The following is an 18,746-nucleotide window of genomic DNA, read 5'->3' on the forward strand; positions in this document are numbered from 1 at the left end:
GACGATTTGTCTTTTTTTATGGCTGAGTAGTATTCCATTGTATATATATACACACACACCATATCTTCTTTATCCATTCATCAGTTGATGGGCATTTAGGCTGCTTCCACGTCTTGGCTGTTGTAAATAATGCTGTAATGAACACAGGGGCGCATGGGACTTTTGGAATTGCTGATTTCAAGTTCTTTGGATAGATACCCAGTAGTGGGATGGCTGGGTCATAAGGTATTTCTATTTTTAACTTTTTGAGAAATCTCCATACTGTTTTCCATAGTGGCTGCACCAGTTTGCATTCCCACCAATAGTGCATGAGGGTTCCTTTTTCTCCATAACCTCTCCAACATCCGTCACTTTTTGTTTTGGTTATTTTTGCCACTCTAACAGATGTAAGGTGATATCTCAGTGTAGTACTGATTTGCATTTCCCTGATGATTAGTGATGGTGAGCATCTTTTCATGTGCCTATTGGCCATCAGTATATCTTCTTTGGAGAAATGTCTGTTCATGTCCCCTGCCCATTTTTTGATCGGGTTGTTTGATTTTTTTCTTGTTGAGCTGTGTGAGTTCTTTATATATTATGGAGATTAACCCTTTGTCGGATAAATAACTTGTAAATATTTTTTCCCAATTAGTGGGTTGTTTTTTTGTTTCAATCCTGTTTTCCCTTGCATTAAAGAAGCTCTTTAGTCTGATGAAGTCCCATTTGTTTATTCTTTCTATCACTTCCCTCTCTGAGAAGTTATGGTGTCCGAAAAGATCCTTTTGAAACTGATGTCAAAGAGTGTACTGCCTGTATTCTCTTCTAGAAGACTTATTGTTTCAGGCCTAATCTTTAGGTCTTTGATCCATTTTGAGTTTATCTTGGTGAATGGTGAAAAAGAATGGTCAATTTTCATTCTTTTACATGTGGCTGTCCAGTTTTCTCAGCACCATTTGTTGAAGAGACTTTCTCTTCTCCATTGTAGGCCCTCAGCTCCTTTGTCAAAGATTAGCTGTCCATAGATGTGTGGTTTTATTTCTGGGCTTTCAATTCTGTTCCATTGATCTGTGCACCTGTTTTTGTACCAGTACCATGCTGTTTTGATTACTGTAGCTTTGTAGTATGTGTTGAAGTCAGGGATTGTGATACCTCCCATTTTGTTCTTCTTTCTCAGGATTGCTTTAGCAATTCGGGGTCTTGTGTTGCCCCATATGAATTTTAGGATTCTTTGTTCAATTTCTATAAAGAATGTCACTGGGATTCTGATTGGGATAGTGTTGAATCTGTAGATTGCTTTAGGTAGTATGGACATTTTAACTGTGTTTATTCTTTCAATCCACGTGCATGGAATGTCTTTCCATGTCTTTATGTTGTCATCAATTTCTTCCAGGAAAGTCTTGTAGTTTTCGTTGTATAGATCTTCCACTTCCTTGCTTAAATTTATCCCAAGGTATTTTATTCTTTTTGTTGCGATTGTGAATGGGATTGAGTTCTTAAGTTCTTTTTCTGCTGGTTCATTCTTAGCGTATAGAAATGCTCCTGATTTATGTATGTTGATTGCTCTTGGTATTCTTTTATCTCATTTTATAAAGCATCTTACTTGGCATTCACTGGGCATTTTAATCTGAAGGCTTTTTACTCTTCCACTCTGGAAAATTTTCTTCTATCATTGGTTTGATAAAACCCTCTATTTTCTATTTCAAAAATTTTGTCAGATTTTACAGCTCCTAAGAATTGATCTTCTATATTTTTCTCTCATATTTTCCATATATCTTTTTACTCAGGTCTTAGATTTACTTGACTTTATCCTCCAACCTTTCCACTAAATTTACTTTGCCAATCATTTAAAATTTTTAACAGCTCCTTCTCATTGTTTCTTTTCCATAACACTCCATTATTAAGTCTCTCTGAAAATACTAACTAGGAATCTCTGCTTACTTCTCCCCACAGCTGTTGGCTATTTTCTAAATTATTTCTATCCCTAGGGTTAAATACTCTACTTATTCGCTCTTTCTCTTGATTGTCCATTTATATTTAACCTTCAGAGACGTGGGTACACTTTTTAGGTGGATTTCCTCTGTTGTGTTATATCTAGGTCTATTTCCCCCAAATTCCTCCCCTGAAGAGGGATATTCAGTTACCAGGTGTGCTTTAGGGTAAGTGGGTAGGACCAGACTTCAAGTGGGCTGGGTGGTCCCCAAATGCCACTTAGGGGCTCTGGCCCCTAACTCAGTTGCCTTTCTATTCCTCAGGCAGTTTCCTTATTTTTGTTCTGGAATCAATTCCGGCTGGTATTTGACGCAGTTCTTTTGTGGGCAGGCTTTCTTTTAACTGCCCCCTCCTTTTGGCTCCCCTGCTTTCACTCCCACGCCCTGGACCTCTAGACTTCCAGTCTGAGGCCTAGTGATAATGGGGTTCTGCCTGGTTGATAGTCCCTCCTCTGCTATCAGTCTCTCCTACATTTATTTTGCATTGTGGTTTATTGAATTTTATTCCATTTGTCAACATGCTTCCATTCATTTCCTAAAAGATTTTTAAAACCTCTATTCTGATGATGGTCTCTCTCTGGTTCCCTACGCTGTTATGGAATGAATCCCCATTTAATTTCCTTATCATTATCCAAAAAAAGAAGACAGATACTTATGCTCAAGCTGCCATCTTGAACTGGAAGTCAGTCAATGGGTAATTCTCTAAGCAAGTTACATTCCACTCAATCAGATGAAATAGATAAGCTTTATTCTTTTCTTTTCGCTTGAGGAAGATTAGCCCTGAGCTAACATCTGTGCCAACCTTCCTCCACTTTATATGTAGGTGGCTGCCACAGCATGGCTGACAAGTGGTGTAGGTCCATGCCTGGGATCTGAACCTGTGAACCCAGGCTGCCGAAGTGGAGCATGCCAAACTTAACCACTATGCCATGGGGCCAGCCCCTATTATTTTCTTTTTTGTATGTGAAAACTCCTCATCTAAAGTGACTTATGTAAATTCTATAAAAATAATTGGTATAAATCATAAAAACTGATTTTCTTTTGTTACTCAAAAAGGTTTTATTCTGAAACCCTTAAGTTCTATAAAAAAAATAGACAAGAGAGGTTTTTTTCCATGTACTTATAAGAATTCTTTAGATGTTCGATTTCAACTGATGTAACTCAAACAACAAAACAACTTACCCAAGAAAATGTCGACCAGCATATTCATAGTAAATCTCCCAGAAGGACCTAAATGTTTTATATTTCTCATTCCTTGTGATGAACTATGTTCCTGAACAAATCTCACAATATTTTTTACGTCCTCAGTCACATCTCTTGTCTTATAATCCTGTGGATAAAAAGAGATTACCTTGTGCTATAATTAAGATAATGATACCTAAATTGCTAGGGTTTAACAGTCTCCTAATAACCATTTCCATACCAAAGCCAAGACCAAAAACCAAGGAAATTTCAAATGTTCATTCTTTTCTAAGTTCTTACATTAACCTTGTGTCTAGAACAACTGGCACTCTACTCGATCTATTTCATTCCCGTTTCACAGACATACTTACATGTTGTCTTTCAATTACCTGATAGCACCTGCAGGTAGGAATATCTGTCTTTTCTCCTGGAATAGTGCTGTCACTTAATGGATGGAAAACACTGTCCAACCATGCAACTTTATGAGTTCTAACCTCTTTTGGGTCTTTGGTGCCAGTCAATTCTTCTTATGGTCTGCTGTCAGTTCCCTTTCTCATTCTCCTCAGTTGTCTCCAAACTTGTACTTTTTAAAGCCCCCATTGCTCTATGATCTTTGTGCTTTCATCTATCCTATTCTCTAAACAAGCAATACCAACCACCTGCAGTTCTCAAAAGCTGCATGCTTCTATGCCTCCATCTATGCAGTTCCTCCTACCTTCTAGTCCTGGTTCATCTACCACATTCCAACAACCTGAAGACAAATAGGTTTTCTTGTTTTATACTAATAATTGGTAGTGATTCCTAGACTCTATCTGGAATCATCATGAAAGAGTGCCACGTCACTCTCCAACACAGTTCCTGCTTTAATTGTTGCTGACTTAGGACACAGAGATGATCCTCCCACACCTTGGCCTTTGGCATCTTGATCTTCTCTGCTCCAATGGCCCTGTTGTCCACACACGTCGGCCACTCACTCCCATGGTCACACTTACTACACCTTAGCCTTACGGCAACCCCTTCGTTCTCTGATCACCATCTCCTACCTTTCCAACTTATTTCATGTAGTATTCTGACTCCAGCAACTCACTGGGACTACCTATCCATTGACCCTCATCCTCAGATGTTCTCTAACTCAGCTTAAACCCCACAGCCAATTATTATATATACCTTCAACTCCCTTGCCCAGAGGTTACGTCCTCACATTGCTTGATAAAACACATTAGATCCAGCTCTCCACCACTCCACGCCTGTACTTTTGTAGCTGAACTTGGCTGGAGAAACATACACAACCATGTTGAATGCTTTCACTCAATACACGGCCACAAACCTCCAGTGGACCCTTAACGCTGCCAGGTAGTCACCACACGTCCTTAGTCTATCACTCCCCCATTCTCTCAGAATAGGAGCCAGAAACTGTGGCCCATGAACTGTATGCCTATTCTTGTAAATCCAATTTTATTGGAATACAGCCATGGAAAAATCAATGTATTTATTGTTTATGTCTGCTTTTGGGCTAAAATAGCAGAGTTGAGTAGTTGTGGCAGAGACCGTGATTCTAAGGCCTGAAAGCCTAAAATATTTACTTTCTGGTCCTTTAAGATAAAGTTTGCTGTCCCCTGTCCTAGATGACCTTCACAGGGTCTCCTTTCTCTTAATCCCCTTTTATCCTGACTGTCAGCCGACGATGACCTTGCGTCGTACTTCATTGAGAAAACTGAAGCAATCAGAAGAGAGCTTTCACAAACTCCTCCACTACAGCTCTCACTAGCATCCGCCCCACAGTTTCTTGTCTTTCCTCCTGTTGTTAAAATGAACCATCTAAGCTCCCGTCTAAAGCCACTCTCTCAGCCTGTACACGAGAGCCCCCGCCTACTCAAGAACACTGCTTCAGCGGTTCTCCCCTCTCTTTACACAGCCATGCTCCACCCTCTACAGGTACATGTCTATCAGCATACAACAATGTGATTTCTTCTGTGTTTTCTTAACTCCCCTGCTAGCTACTGTTTCATTTCTCTGTTCATCTGTGAAGCAAAACTTGAAAGAGTTCTCGGTATTCACTGCCTCCAGTTTTGCCCCACGCTACTGAAACTGGTCAAGTGAAAGTCATTGTGAATCCTCCAGTGCTAAATCTGTCCTTATCAGACGCGGCTCAGCAGCAGCCTTTGACTACTTACCACTCCCTCCTCCCTGAAACACCTTCTGCACTTAGTTTCCTTGGTTTTCTTACTTCACTAGTTCTCTGTCTTGGTCTCCTTTCCTAGTTCTTCCTCTTTTCCTCAACCTCTTGATGTCCCAGTGCTCAGTCTTTGGTTTTCTCCTCTTTTGTCTAAACTTATACCCCTGAAGATTTCATCTGCTCTCATGGCTTTAAATACCATCTGTATGCCAACCACTCCCAAATGTATACGTACCACCAGTCTCTTCAGAATTCCTGACTCAAATAGACATATCTAACTCAATGCATCCCAAATTTTATTCCTGATCTTCCCTGCCAAACAGCCTTCCCCAAACATCTTGGCTGAGGATCACCCCATTCCTCCAGTTACTCAGCCCTTCAGTTATGGCTGTGGCTGGCCACTACCTTTACCCCTAGCTGACTCTCAGCCTTGCTCAGCCACATGGTTCCCTTACTATCCTTCAAATGCACAAACATGCCCCCCACCGTAGGACCTTTGTTCTTAGCTTTGGACAAGAATGCCCATATCCACAGAGCTGCTCAGCTAACCTCCTTCTTCAAGTCTTTGCTCAGGTCTCAGCTTTGCAGTAAGACTTCCCTGGGCCACCTTGTTTAGGACCGCATCTTGCATCCCACCCACTACTCCTGACCCCTCATGCTGCTGTACGTTTTCCCACAGTTTTTCTCCTTTAACATGAACTTACTATGTATACTGTTTGTATGCAGCCTCCTTTTGCTAGAATGCAAGCTCCACAAGACAAGGATCTTTGTCTTTTGTTCAGTGATGTACCCCAGACTCCTAGACCAGTGTCTGCCACAGAGCAGGCACTCAACAAATATTTGTCAAATGAATGAACTGATTAGCAACGTCTACAGGTGGGGTGTGGTGGGTGGAGATGGCCATGAATCTGCCGACCGCGCCCCACGAGAGAGTAAATCACCCTCTGCTCTGGCCGGTGTTGCATATCTCTGTACCTGCACCCATTACATGGTACCACAATTAAGTGAAGACATATTCATTTGTGAATTCCCAACACCTCGCAGAGACATTTCATATATCAATATAAACACAAATACTTTATCAAATGTGAAAATACTCTGTAAATTACCAATAAGACATAGAATTACCATGACAGGTACAATAAAGTACCTAATGATCGCATTTAACATCCTCCCAAGGCTATTTTTAGGACAGATGAAAGCAAAGTCATCCAGAAGCTCTTGCCATTATTTCTCATAGTTTTTAAAAAACCAGTTTATAGAGTACTCTAATTGATCTGAACCAAACACACAGTACACTAGTTGTTATAACTCTTTTGAAAATGAGATCTTTAAATATAATTAGAGTTGAATTTAAAATATTCTACCTGCCCATGTTGGATCTTTTGGATATTTACAGATTAATGAGATTTCTAAAATATCCTGTAATCATCAGTGCACGTATATAACCTCAGTATTTTGGAGAGATCCAGTGTATTCTTTTATAGGCTTCTAATTCTAAAGATATTCCACAGAATTACCATTAAAATGTTTCTATTCAAATTAGTATGGGGAGGCAGTCATCTTTCCCTGGTTTAATCCCTTAGGGCCCACTTACTGTAATCTAATTTGTATCTAACTTTTCTACATTGAGAAGAAAAGTAATCTTTGCAATTTCCTTAATTATGTATGAAGAATTAAAAACTTCCTTATTTTACCTTTGTTTTACAGCAGTTATCACAAGAAACATCTGGGTATTTCTTACAAAAATCAGGATTAAATCCATGTTCACCAAAGTAAGCCAAAAGCTGTATTCTCCTGCATTCTGCTATATTTTCACAGTAATGTACCATACTATATAAATTATTGAAGTGAGTCTCTTTTGTATGATGGTTTCCATCTTTTTCCACTAAAAGAGATGAAGAGCACAGTAAAACATACTTATTAGAGTAGAAAGACTGAAGAGAATATCACAGAAATATTTAGAATAGATTCAGATAACTTTATATATTAAATGAAATAAAATTATTAATAGCATTATATATCAATATGACATCATTCTATATTATAATTAACTGAATATTTATGTTCATCTCTCAAGATTTTAGTTTTATAAGAACAAATGTAGATTGTCAGGAACAGGTGAAAATTTTCTGCAAATCTTCATTATTCCCAATGACGAAGAGTTGAATTATATTTACTATATTGATCAGACAAGTATGTACTGAACTGAACATCCAAAGCAAGCAGAGCATGGAACGACGGCAGTGGGCTGTGCACCTCCCTGAGAATCTAGGGTCCAGGTGGTTAAGCTGGTGGTCCTGAAGCTGTGCAAGCAGCCCCGGGTGCTGCAGTGGGCTCACAGGGGTGCGGCAGGGTATTTTACATTTAAGGGAAACACGGCAATACCTGACATCTGTTGAACACCACACAAACTACTAGTTCGAGGTAGTTCATGGTGTGCTACATTCCTTCCAATGACATCTTTGCAAGGCGGAATTTTTGGCAGTTGCTGGATGAAAACAAGGACCTCCAGAAAATCAATGTGAAAGAGGAAAGGAGGCAGGCAGTGTCTAATCTGATTGGGAGGGTTTTGTTTGTTTGTTTGATAAGATATTTGTAATTTCTCCTTTTTCTCCCAAATCCCCCCGGGTACATAGTTGCGTATTTTTAGTTGTGGGTCCTTCTAGTCGTGGCATGTGGGACGCTGCCTCAGCATGGCCTGACGAGTGGTACCATGTCTGCACCAGGATTCGAACTGATGGAACCCTGGGCCGCCGAAGCACAGTGCGAGAACTTAACTGCTCGGCCATGGGGCCGGCTCCTGATTGTGAGGTTTGAGAACAACATGTACATACCTTCCATTTGTAAGCAACTGCAGTTAGTTAAGAATGAAATAAAAAAATTTTTTTTCCAGTTTATAAGTATAATCTTTTTCAAACAGCTGCTAAGTTATTAGGACTTAAATACATACTTATTAAATTGTTTGGACCTAACTTAATATAGGTTCTGTTTAAACACACAAATGGACACTAAATTTGAAAGTCTCATTTTTTCACTGAGAATCACATTGGTATAGTGTGCAAGGGACATGGACTCAGGAGTCAGAGGGACCTGGGGCTCCCTGGGGCTCTGACACCAGCTCTGTATCTCATTTTCCTTCTCTGCAAAAAGACGAGAGAAACGGTAGGAGTTTTAGGGTTGTCGTGAAGATGAAATGAAGTGATCTGCGTGAAGCACTGAAGACAGCAGCACAGAGATGGTACTGGAAATGTTGCCTGTCACTGCCACCACTACCCTTCCAGCGCGGTGGTGGCCACTGCCACATCCGTGCTCCTGGGGGCAAGTACCAAACCGTTCTGAAGCTCGCTTTTCTCATGGGACTAACTCCTCCTCAAAAGCTAGTGGTTACGAGCAAATCAGGTGATACATTATTTGGCACAGAGCTTGCTAAGTGCCATTTCCCATGCTCAGTATCTCTGCCAGAGTTCATTCAAAAGTGGTCTCAAAATAGGCAAATCTATTTAGGAAACATATTTAACTATCACAACCCAGCAGGAAAACAGGCAAAGGACATAATAAATTTCTAAAATGTATTCAGTTTGAGCTACTGGTCTAAGTCTAGAAATTTACCCTACAAAGACGATTGCACAAACACCCAAAGATATCTGTACAAGGATGTTCAACACTGCACTGTTGATAACAGTGAAAAACAATAAGCAATCTAAATATCTACTGAAACGTGACTGATTAAACAAACATGGAGTAACCGTACTATGTGATTCTAGGCAGTCAAGCTATGCGTATTAATTGGAGTCATAATTATGTCCCAGCATTGACCAAAAACAATCAGGTCACTATATATATTTAAAAAGCACATATAACATAATCCCATTTACATAGTAAAATGCATGTTTGGAAAAGGCAAACACCAAATGCAAGATATTGTCTGTCTCTCATGGGGGAACAGAGGGATGAAACAGGAGAGAGCCACAGAGGGGGTTTTACTTCTTAGCCTGGATGGTGGTACATGGGAGTTCATTATTTTTTCTGTTCTACCTTTCTGCATATTTGAAACGTGTGTTACATGCAAGGATGCACACAAAAATTGGGTCTGGAAGGATACAAAGGAAATCAACCACTGGAGTTATTTCTTAGGGGAGGACTGTATTCAAGGCTTGGTTTGGAAATTTTCTGCTATGTACACGTCAGTACCATTTTGAGTTTTACATAACAAGCATGTAATACTTTTACAATAAAAATGAACTAAAATAAAATTTCCGTATCTATATAAGCACCTCTATTTTTCTGATACTATTTAAAGAAAACTAGACCAAAAGTCCTACAATAGCAGGAGTAGATTACTATCCTGAGACAGAAGAGGAGAGCACGTCCCCACAGTGGAGCTCAGCTTACTCAGTATAAGTCTCTTCAGCCTGGTCACATCATGGTAGGTATAGAAAAGCAGGCAGTGAGATATCTCTCCATCTCTTCCAGCTCTGCCAGATTCTTGGTAGTAACCCTCCACGGATTTAGGGAGAGATGCGTGGATCACAAATCGCACATCGGGTTTGTCAATCCCCATTCCGAAGGCAATTGTTGCACAGATAACCTGATGTAAAAGCAAAAGCCTGTTAGACTCATAATGCACTTAAAGGAACATTTTAATAATAGTGCCTCTAAAAGCTTTATTCTCTATTTTACTTTAAAATGTACTCTATACAACAATCTAATATCTTAACTTGGTCCCATTATTTAGCATGACTAACATGAGATTTTTATATCAATAATTTGCAATTCTATTAAGACTCAAGAAGGTAGAGAGCAGCTCGCTGTGCAGACACTTTCTGGTGTGGTTTGGTATGATGACGTAAGGGAGCCAGAATCAACAGCAGGCACCTCTCAATGTGTTGTCACCGGTTGTTCTCTTATGTTTTTTTGTTTTGAGGAAGATTAACCCTGAGTTAACTGCTGCCAATCCTCCTCTTTTTGCTGAGGAAGACTGGCTGAGCTAAGATCCGTGCCCATCTTCCTCTACTTTTTATATGTGAGACGCCTACCACAGCATGGCTTGCCAAGCAGTGCCATGTCCACATCTGGGATCCGAACCGGCAAACCCCGGGCCGCGGAAGCAGAACGTGTGCACTTAACCGCTGCGCAACCGGGCCGGCCCCTCTCTTATGTTTTTGACATGGAGGTGTGAGGGGTGTCGCTCACACAGCCATGATATCCAGGTCAGTGTCACAAACCTGTTGCTCAGGAGCTCTGGGGAGTTCCCAGGGCTTGAGCTTTCAGAAGATTCAGGAACAACGGCACGTTCACCTGCTCTAGTGCTTTCCACCTATCTTCCCAGTAGCAGCAGCTGATCAAACACCAGCTCCTTTTATTCATCAGCTGATTTCAAAGTCAAAACTTGTGAAATTTTTACTGGAACTCATGTGGGTCAAAGTCTGAGACTTGCTTATATTAGAAAACAAAGGCTGGAGACCGTGGATCTCGGCCTATGCAAATTACTTAGTGGAAGCAAGGTGACGGTTAAACTTCAGGAGCTGGATAAATCAGTTTTTAGTAAAAAATCATTTTCATGAATATCCATTTCAGCTGTAAATTTAGGACCTATCTAACCCAAACACATTATATCTCTAGGCAAAATTACTTTATACAAACAAAGCTGGAAGTCTTTTTTTAGCACTTCAAAAAATGAATTGCTACTGCAAGAACAGTATTTCAAAAGCAACCAAACGATTTGGCCGCCGGACCGAGGCTACTGACATGATTTCAGAAACTGTGAGTACCAGAGAAAAGAACTGCAAGCCATAAGTATGTGGACAGCAAATGGGTACACTCATCAATGTTGTGAACAGCAGCAGCCCGCACTCTAGGTGAGGCATCCTTCTGAATTTATGGCACTGTGATCAGAGGCAAATCTCCTTGGAAAGAAAAAGCCCACTGGAGCCTCTGGTGGTGGAGAACAGCTGGAGGCTGCGGAGCGAGATGTGCCAGCCCACAGGCCCACAGGGTTCCGAGAAGCCCAGGTGCATCTCCCAAGGTCGCGTAGGCACATGGCTTCGAGGCAGTCTGCAGGCTCCAAATGAGGTGACACACACGCCAACTCCTTCTGAAAGCCTTTATTTCTTGTAACTGGGAAAACTGGCTTTGTTGCTACTTTCTTCTTTATTTCTGTGTTGCTTTTAAACTTCCAGCTACAATCATTTCTTTGTGATAAAAAACAATCAAGTTTTATTCTATCTCACAAACCTAACAAGATTAAGGCCACTTGGTTATATTATCATACCTTCTGTAAGGATTAGTTGGTCTGAGAGCAGAAACAATTAGATTTAAAAAGAAACAAAAACCCACCATTTTTTAAAATCATATTTTTGATAAAAGTTTTATATATATAAAAATATGTATATATATGCATGTATATTGTAAATATTTATACTATATATAAAGATGTAAAGAACTTGAAAAAAATTGGCTTTTTCCCTTGTCTATATTTCTATTCAATTTTGTTTTTTATGGCAGAGATTATATATTTTTGGTTACACACCTATTTTTCATTACCTTTCTCCATCATTAGCATTTGAACATTTTCATATCATTAAAAAACTCTTCACAAACCATTTCTTTTTTTTTGAGGAAGATTAGCCCTGAGCTAACTGCTGCCAATCCTCCTCTTTTTGCAGACTGGCCCTGAGCTAACATTAGTGCCCATCTGCCTCTATTTTATACATGGGACGCCTACCACAGCATGGCTTTTGCCAAGTGGTGCCATGTCTGCACCCAGGATCCAAACCCGAGAACCCTGGGCCACCGAGAAGTGGAACGTGTGAACTTAACTGCTGCGCCCCTGGGCCGGCCCCCACAAACCATTTCTAATGGCAGGGATGTACACAGTGTATCCAATCATCCTCTCAGCACATTCAGACTATTTACACTTAGACTCCTTAGCCGTGTTACACATAACACTGGTGTAAAGTTCCACGTCCACGTTTCAGATTCGAGGCTCTTGATACAGTCTGCCGTATTGTTCTCGAGAAAGGCTCTTGTGAGCACTGCAGGAAATCATCTCTTACAGCACTGTCCCCAACACTTCATGAAAGTTTGCTAATACAAGAGGTGAAAATGGTCTCTCACTGTTTTACATTCCTTTGATTATTAGCAAAACTGCACTTTAAAAAATCGGTCTTTAGCCTCTTGTACGTCCTCCTTTCCAACAGTCTCTTGATAGCCTAGGCTAATCTACTCTTTGAGACTCATGTTTTTCTTCAAATTTTCACAAGCTCTTCACCATGTTTTATTTGCTAGAGATGCATTTCCTAGTTTGCTGTTGTCTTTTAATTTTATTTATCAAAATAGAAGTGTTTAGTTGTTTTGGTTTTTAGTCATTTCTAGCAATTACTTCCTTTTGGGCTGTTTTTAAGCTTCAGTTCTCTTCCACTCAGAGTTCATACCTTTTAAAACACCAATAGCTTTGTATACCTGTAATTAATTTTGATATGAGGATCCAAAATGATTTCCCCCATTAGGCAACCAGTACCACTGGCTGAATAACCTCCCCTTCCTAATTTTTTTTGTTCTTCTTTTTCTCCCCAAAGCCCCCCAGTACATAGTTGTATACTCTAGCTGTGGGTCCTTCTAGTCATGCCACGTGGGACACCGCCTCAGCATGGCTTGATGAGCGGTGCTAGATCCTCGCCCAGGATTCGAACTGGTGAAACCCTGGGCCACCGAAGTAGAGCCAGTGAACTTAACCACTCGGCCAGAGGGCCGGCTCCATAATTTTTAATGTCTTCCTTTTCATAGATTGTTTTCACATGTTTTCTAGTCTATTTCTGGAGTTCTGTTTCATTGATCTTTTATAATGTATTGCAAAGCCAGTGTTCATGTGTTATTTTCTTGCCAAATTCTTTTGGTTATTTTCACTTGAATATTCTTCTGGGTGAACTTTAGAAAAAGTTTATTAAAGGAAAAAAAACAGCTGAATTTTGATTAAACATATAAATTAATTTGGGAAGACTGACATCTGTAATTATTTCACGGATGATAAATCAGTGATACATTCTCTGAATTTTTACACATCTGAGAATGCCTTTCTGTTTTCAACACACAGGACAACAAGCTGGGTACACAATTCTTCAGTCCCAGTCTCCCCTCTTCCGATTCTTAGGACAGTCTGCTCCTCTTTTTCAGGTTAGTGAAATAGCCTCAGACAGGCCTATTTTTGTTCTTTGCAGTGACTTATTTCTTTATCTTATTCCTTTTAGCTTCGTAAACCAAACAAAGTGCTAACTACATCTACACGTAAGTTTCCCCCAGTGATTCTAAGATGATGCTTCTAAATTTCCTATACATTGTTATGTATTTATTTATAATACATGTGACTACTGCATCTACTTTATTTTTTATTGCAGTAACATTGGATTATAACATAATATAACTTTCAGGTGTATATCCTAATACTGTAGCTACATAATCCTGATTTCTTTCTTGGGGACATTTATTATTCTTAGGCTGACTCCCTATTCCCTGTCCCCAACAAATATTTTCGCTTTTCCCCTCCATTTTCATGTTTTTTTCCCCTTGCATTCTCAAGTTATTCACTACGTCTGATTCAATGTCTGCATTGAGTTGGACCATTTGTATCTTGATACATAATTCTGCTATTTGTTTTACTTTTCTTGCATTTTCTTATTTGCATAAACTGCATTTATATTTCTTTCTTCATCTCAGCCTGTGATCTTCTTATGGCAAATGTTTTTAGTTCACATAAGTCCTCTTCCATCCTTCTGAGGATATCAGGCTGATATCTTCTAAGATTTTCTTCCATTTTCCATTTTTAGAAAATAACTTTGAGAGACATTTTTCCTCTGAATCTTCAGGGTAATAATTTCTTTTTTCGCAAGCTGAGAACTTCATAGGCTATAAAAAAAAAATTAGTCATTTTCCTCAAGTTCATCCTTGCGTTTAGAGGGATCTATCCAAGTCCAGCGTCTGCCACAGTATGGGACGCCTAGAGCGTTCTCAGCTTCCCTCTTGATCCACTCCAAAATTTGTCATCTCAGAAATAGATGCTCAACATCATTAGTTATCAGGAAAATGCAAATCGAAATCACATGAGATACTCTATATCCACTAGGATGGATACAGTAAAAAGGTAGACAATAACAAGTGTTGATGAGGAGGCAGAAACATTGGAAGCATATACGTTGTTGGTGGGAATATAAAATTCTATAGCTCCTTTGAAAAACAGTTTGGCAGTTCCTCAAAAAGTTAAACAGAGTCGCCATATGACTCAGCAGTTTCACTCCTAGCTATCTACCCATGAGAAGTAAAAACACTTGTCCACACAAAAACTTGTACACAAATGTTCACAGAAGCATTATTCACAATAACCAAAAAATGGATACAACCCAAATGTCTACCAGCTGATGACTGGCTAACAAACTGGTACATCCATATAGTGAAATATTATTTGGCCACAGGAAGGAATGAAGTACTGATACATGCTACAACGTGGATAAACCTTGAGAACATCATGCTAAGTAAAAGAAATCAGTGGCAAAGAGCACATCTTGTATGATTCCATTTATATGAAATGTTCAGAACAGGAAAATCTGAGACAGATTAGTAGCGGTTAGTGGATTAGTGGTTGCCAGGGACTAGGGAGTTTGAATGACTGCTGATGGGTATGGGGTTTCTTTTTGGGATGATGCAATATTCTGGAATTAGTGGTAATGGCTGCACAATCTTGTGAATATACTAAAAACCACTGACCTGTAAACACTGAAAGAGTGAATTTTATGCTACGTGAATTATATCTCAATAAAACTTCTTTTTGATTTAAGAAATAAAAAGCAACTTTAGAAGTCTCAAAAACGATTTTTTTTAATTTCAGTCTTATTTTGATGTTTACTACCTTTAAAGTAAAAACAATTTGCACTCCACATGTGCAAGTTTGCATATATACTATAACAGATTGTTTCCTTCGTTTATTTTTAAGTGTTACCTATTATAAACTATTATGACCTCAATAAAAAAAAATTTTTAAAAAGTGTTACCTGGCATCCATCCTGATTAATCCACTTGTGCTGTACTGCGTCTCTGGCAGAGTCACTGAGACCAGCATGATAAGCAAGAGCAGCGAGACCATCCTTCTGTAATGTGTCAGCCATTGTGTCACATTCTCGCCTGGAGAGGCAGTAAATTATCCCTGAGTCATCTGCCAAGAAACCAAAACAGTATTGAGAAATGAAGACTTTCAAAATAACAACACAATTTATATTATGTTGTTAGAAGTATATGAACCATAAACAGATCTCCATCGTTTTCTTATAGTAGAGGGAGATCACAAAGACAGAGTAATTCAAGCAAGGAATTCACGTGTACTGGAAATGACGAGATTTGACCTTTAAACCTGTCACTCCGAACGACTTCTTAGATGGACCTGGATGAACCCTGGGCTCTATTTCACACTGGTTATAAAATGGAAAGGCACCCTTACACCAACTTTGTAGAAAGCATGTGGCAATAGGTATCAAGAGTCTTAGAAATGCTTATATCTTTTGACTCACTTTTCTTCTAGGAAATTAATCTAAGAATTAAAGTGATACAGGACTTACACAAAAAGCTTTATAATTTTAAAAATTAAGATTTTTTTTTTTGCTGAGGAAGATTTGCCCTGAGCCAATATCCATTTCCAATCCTCCTCTTTTTTCATTTGAGGAAGATTAGCCCTGAGCTAACATCTGTGCCAATCCTGCTTTTTTTTTTTTTTTTATGTGGGACACCACTACAGCATGGCTGGTAAGTGAAGCAGGTCTGCACCCAGAACCCGAACCCATGAACCCAGGTCACTGAAGTGGAGTGTGAGGAATTTTAACCACTTGGTCATGGGGGAGGCCTCCCTACCGCCACAAAAAATTAGAAAAATTTTGATGGCCAACATTAGAATATTTAAGAAAGGAAATTATGAAATAAGATATACTGTAACAATTAAGTGTTTTCTAAGTTTTTAAACAGACAAGGGAAAATACTCAAGATATAAAACAGGTTGAAGGTAGAAACACTGTATGCATAGTATGATCACAGAAAGAAAAATGCATACAGGGGCCAGCCCCGTGGCTGAGTGGTTAAGTTTGTGCTCTGCTTCGGCAGCCCAGGGTTTTGCCCATTTGGATCCTGGGAGCAGACACGGCACTGCTCATCAAGCAATGCTGAAGTGGTATCTCACACAGCACAACCAGAAGGACCCATAACTAGAATATACAACTAAGTGCTGGGGAGTTTGGGGGAGATGGAGGGGAAAAAAAAAAAAAGACTGGCAACAGATGTTAGCTCAGGTGCCAATCTTTAGGGGGAAAAAAAAAGAAAAATGCATACAAAAATTATTGGAAGGAAATAAACCAAAATGCTAACAGTGACTTGTGTTGGAACGGGTTTTGATTTTTGCTTCTTTATTCGTTTTGTTGCTTTCTAAATTTCTTCAATGAGCATGCATTATATTTATTGTTGTTTTTAAAATCAGAAAATAAAACGTATTAAAGGAAAAGTCATCTCTCTGTGGCCACAGGTATAGATATGCAGACTAAACTATTTCTATTAGCCTAGGAGAGCAGGGGCTGGAAAGGGAAATCACTGACCTTTTCTCAGTCTATCTCTGTACTGTTTGATTTGTTCAAATAAATATGTATACTAATTTTTAAAAAATGAAATAGAGATATTTACAAAAAAATTCTCTGTGGAAAGGTGGAAAAGGGGTTACATGGAAAACTGCTATGAATTTCAGAATCTCGTTTCAGTTAATATAACAAAAGCAGACACACTTGGGACAAAGCACTAAAACAAAGAGCTGTATAATTCAAAAACTGACAGAAGGCAAAGGAAAGACATTGAAACCATGAATTATAATGCAGGTGTGTAGGAAGGAGTATTTAACACATTTTCTGTTAGGTTTACTGTTATCAAACCAAATGAGGTTTTACAATTTCCAGAATTGAGATAGTTGCAATATTCTGCTCTATAAATAGCAAGTTAGTGCTATCATAATGAGAAAAGAAATGTTTAATATGCAATTACATGTATATCATATTGTGGTACTAAAAAGACATTTATTTATTACTTCTAGACATAATTTACCACATGGCTGTACTCACGTGGGTGATGCTTTCTGATCCATTCTAAGCAATCAAATGCCACCTTTTTAGGCTTTTTCGGTAATACATAGTACTTCAGGTTATGTCTGTTAAAGCTCATGCTAAACCTAAAAGAAGTCCCAAACATAAAATTTTGTTATTGTGAGAAAATATAGTTTTAGACATCTTCAAAAATTAAATACTGATTTTCCACAATGCAAACCTACATATCAATTTGTCTTAAATTGAGTACTGTTAGTGGCAGCTTACATAACACAACACTGAAATGGAACTTAGGTTAAGGATTAAAGAAAAGAGTGGTCAGGGGCTGGCCTGGTGGTGCAGTGGTTAAGTTTGCACATTCCGCTTCTCGGCAGCCCAGAGTTCGCTGGTTCGAATGCCGGGTGTGGACAGGGCACTGCTTGGCACACCATGCTGTGGTAGGCATCCCACATATAAAGTAGAGGAAGATGGGCACGGATGTTAGCTCAGGGCCAGTCTTCCTCAGCAAAAAAGAGGAGGACTGGCAGTAGTTAGCTCAGGGCTAATCTTCCTCAAAAAAAAAAAAAAGGTCATAAGGAGGAAATATCGGTGGGACTAGATGACAAAAATTTTGAAGAACTGTAGAGAACATGTTAAAATGACAGGTAAGTCAGGAGCCTAGTCTCCAAGAGGAGGCTGATTAAAAGCAGAGATGGCTGGGGCTGGCCCGGTGGCTGAGCGGTTAAGTTCGCACGCTCTGCTTCGGTGGCTCAGGGTTTCGCTGCTTCGGATCCTGGGTGAGGACATGGCACCGCTTGTCAGGCCATGCTGAGGCGGTGTCCCACATGCCACAACAGAAGGACCCACAACTAAAATATACAACTATATACTGGAGGGGATTTGGGGAGAAAAAGCAGGAAAAAACAAAGCAGAGATGGCTAAAACATTATTTAAAAGATTAAGAGAATCATAGAGGAAACATACACACTTTTAGGCCACCAATGTTCTCAAATTTTGATGTGCACACAGAGAGCTGACTGCAGGGCAGCAGAAGGAGCTAAAGCGCATCAGATCAAGGACCATCATGAACCTCTTGCTCTGAGCCGCAAAGGGAACGTGGCTGGCTCTGGGATGACACGCCCTTCCCTTCTCTGGCCTTCTGCTCTAGGCATCCCACCTCCTCCTTCCCACTTCCCTAGCAGGGTCTTCCTCTCCCTTATCTCCTCTCCTGTATTTCACTCTCTTCTGTGAATTCGTCCCTTTTGCCTCCGAATACATTCTAGGACCGCCAATCCTAAGGATAATAAAAGCTTCTTCTGACCC

The 18,746-nt window shown here is 39.6% G+C and overlaps 1 protein-coding gene across 3 annotated transcripts in view; it reads right to left on the reverse strand.

Annotated features, from left to right (window-relative positions):
• The window catches only part of BLM (BLM RecQ like helicase), a 98,439-nt gene that overhangs the window by 12,846 nt on the left and 66,847 nt on the right, over nt 1-18,746 (reverse strand). For all 3 annotated transcript variants that reach the window (XM_046654487.1, XM_046654488.1, XM_046654489.1), the window contains 5 exons: nt 17,463-17,569; nt 15,369-15,529; nt 9,721-9,916; nt 7,023-7,213; nt 3,150-3,297 (listed from right to left, as the gene is read on the reverse strand). In XM_046654487.1, coding sequence (XP_046510443.1) covers nt 3,150-3,297; nt 7,023-7,213; nt 9,721-9,916; nt 15,369-15,529; nt 17,463-17,569 — 803 coding nt within the window. The remainder of the gene's footprint in view (nt 1-3,149; nt 3,298-7,022; nt 7,214-9,720; nt 9,917-15,368; nt 15,530-17,462; nt 17,570-18,746) is intronic.

The sequence above is a fragment of the Equus quagga genome, chromosome 2, assembly GCF_021613505.1.
Source record: "Equus quagga isolate Etosha38 chromosome 2, UCLA_HA_Equagga_1.0, whole genome shotgun sequence".
Lineage (NCBI taxonomy): Eukaryota > Metazoa > Chordata > Mammalia > Perissodactyla > Equidae > Equus > Equus quagga.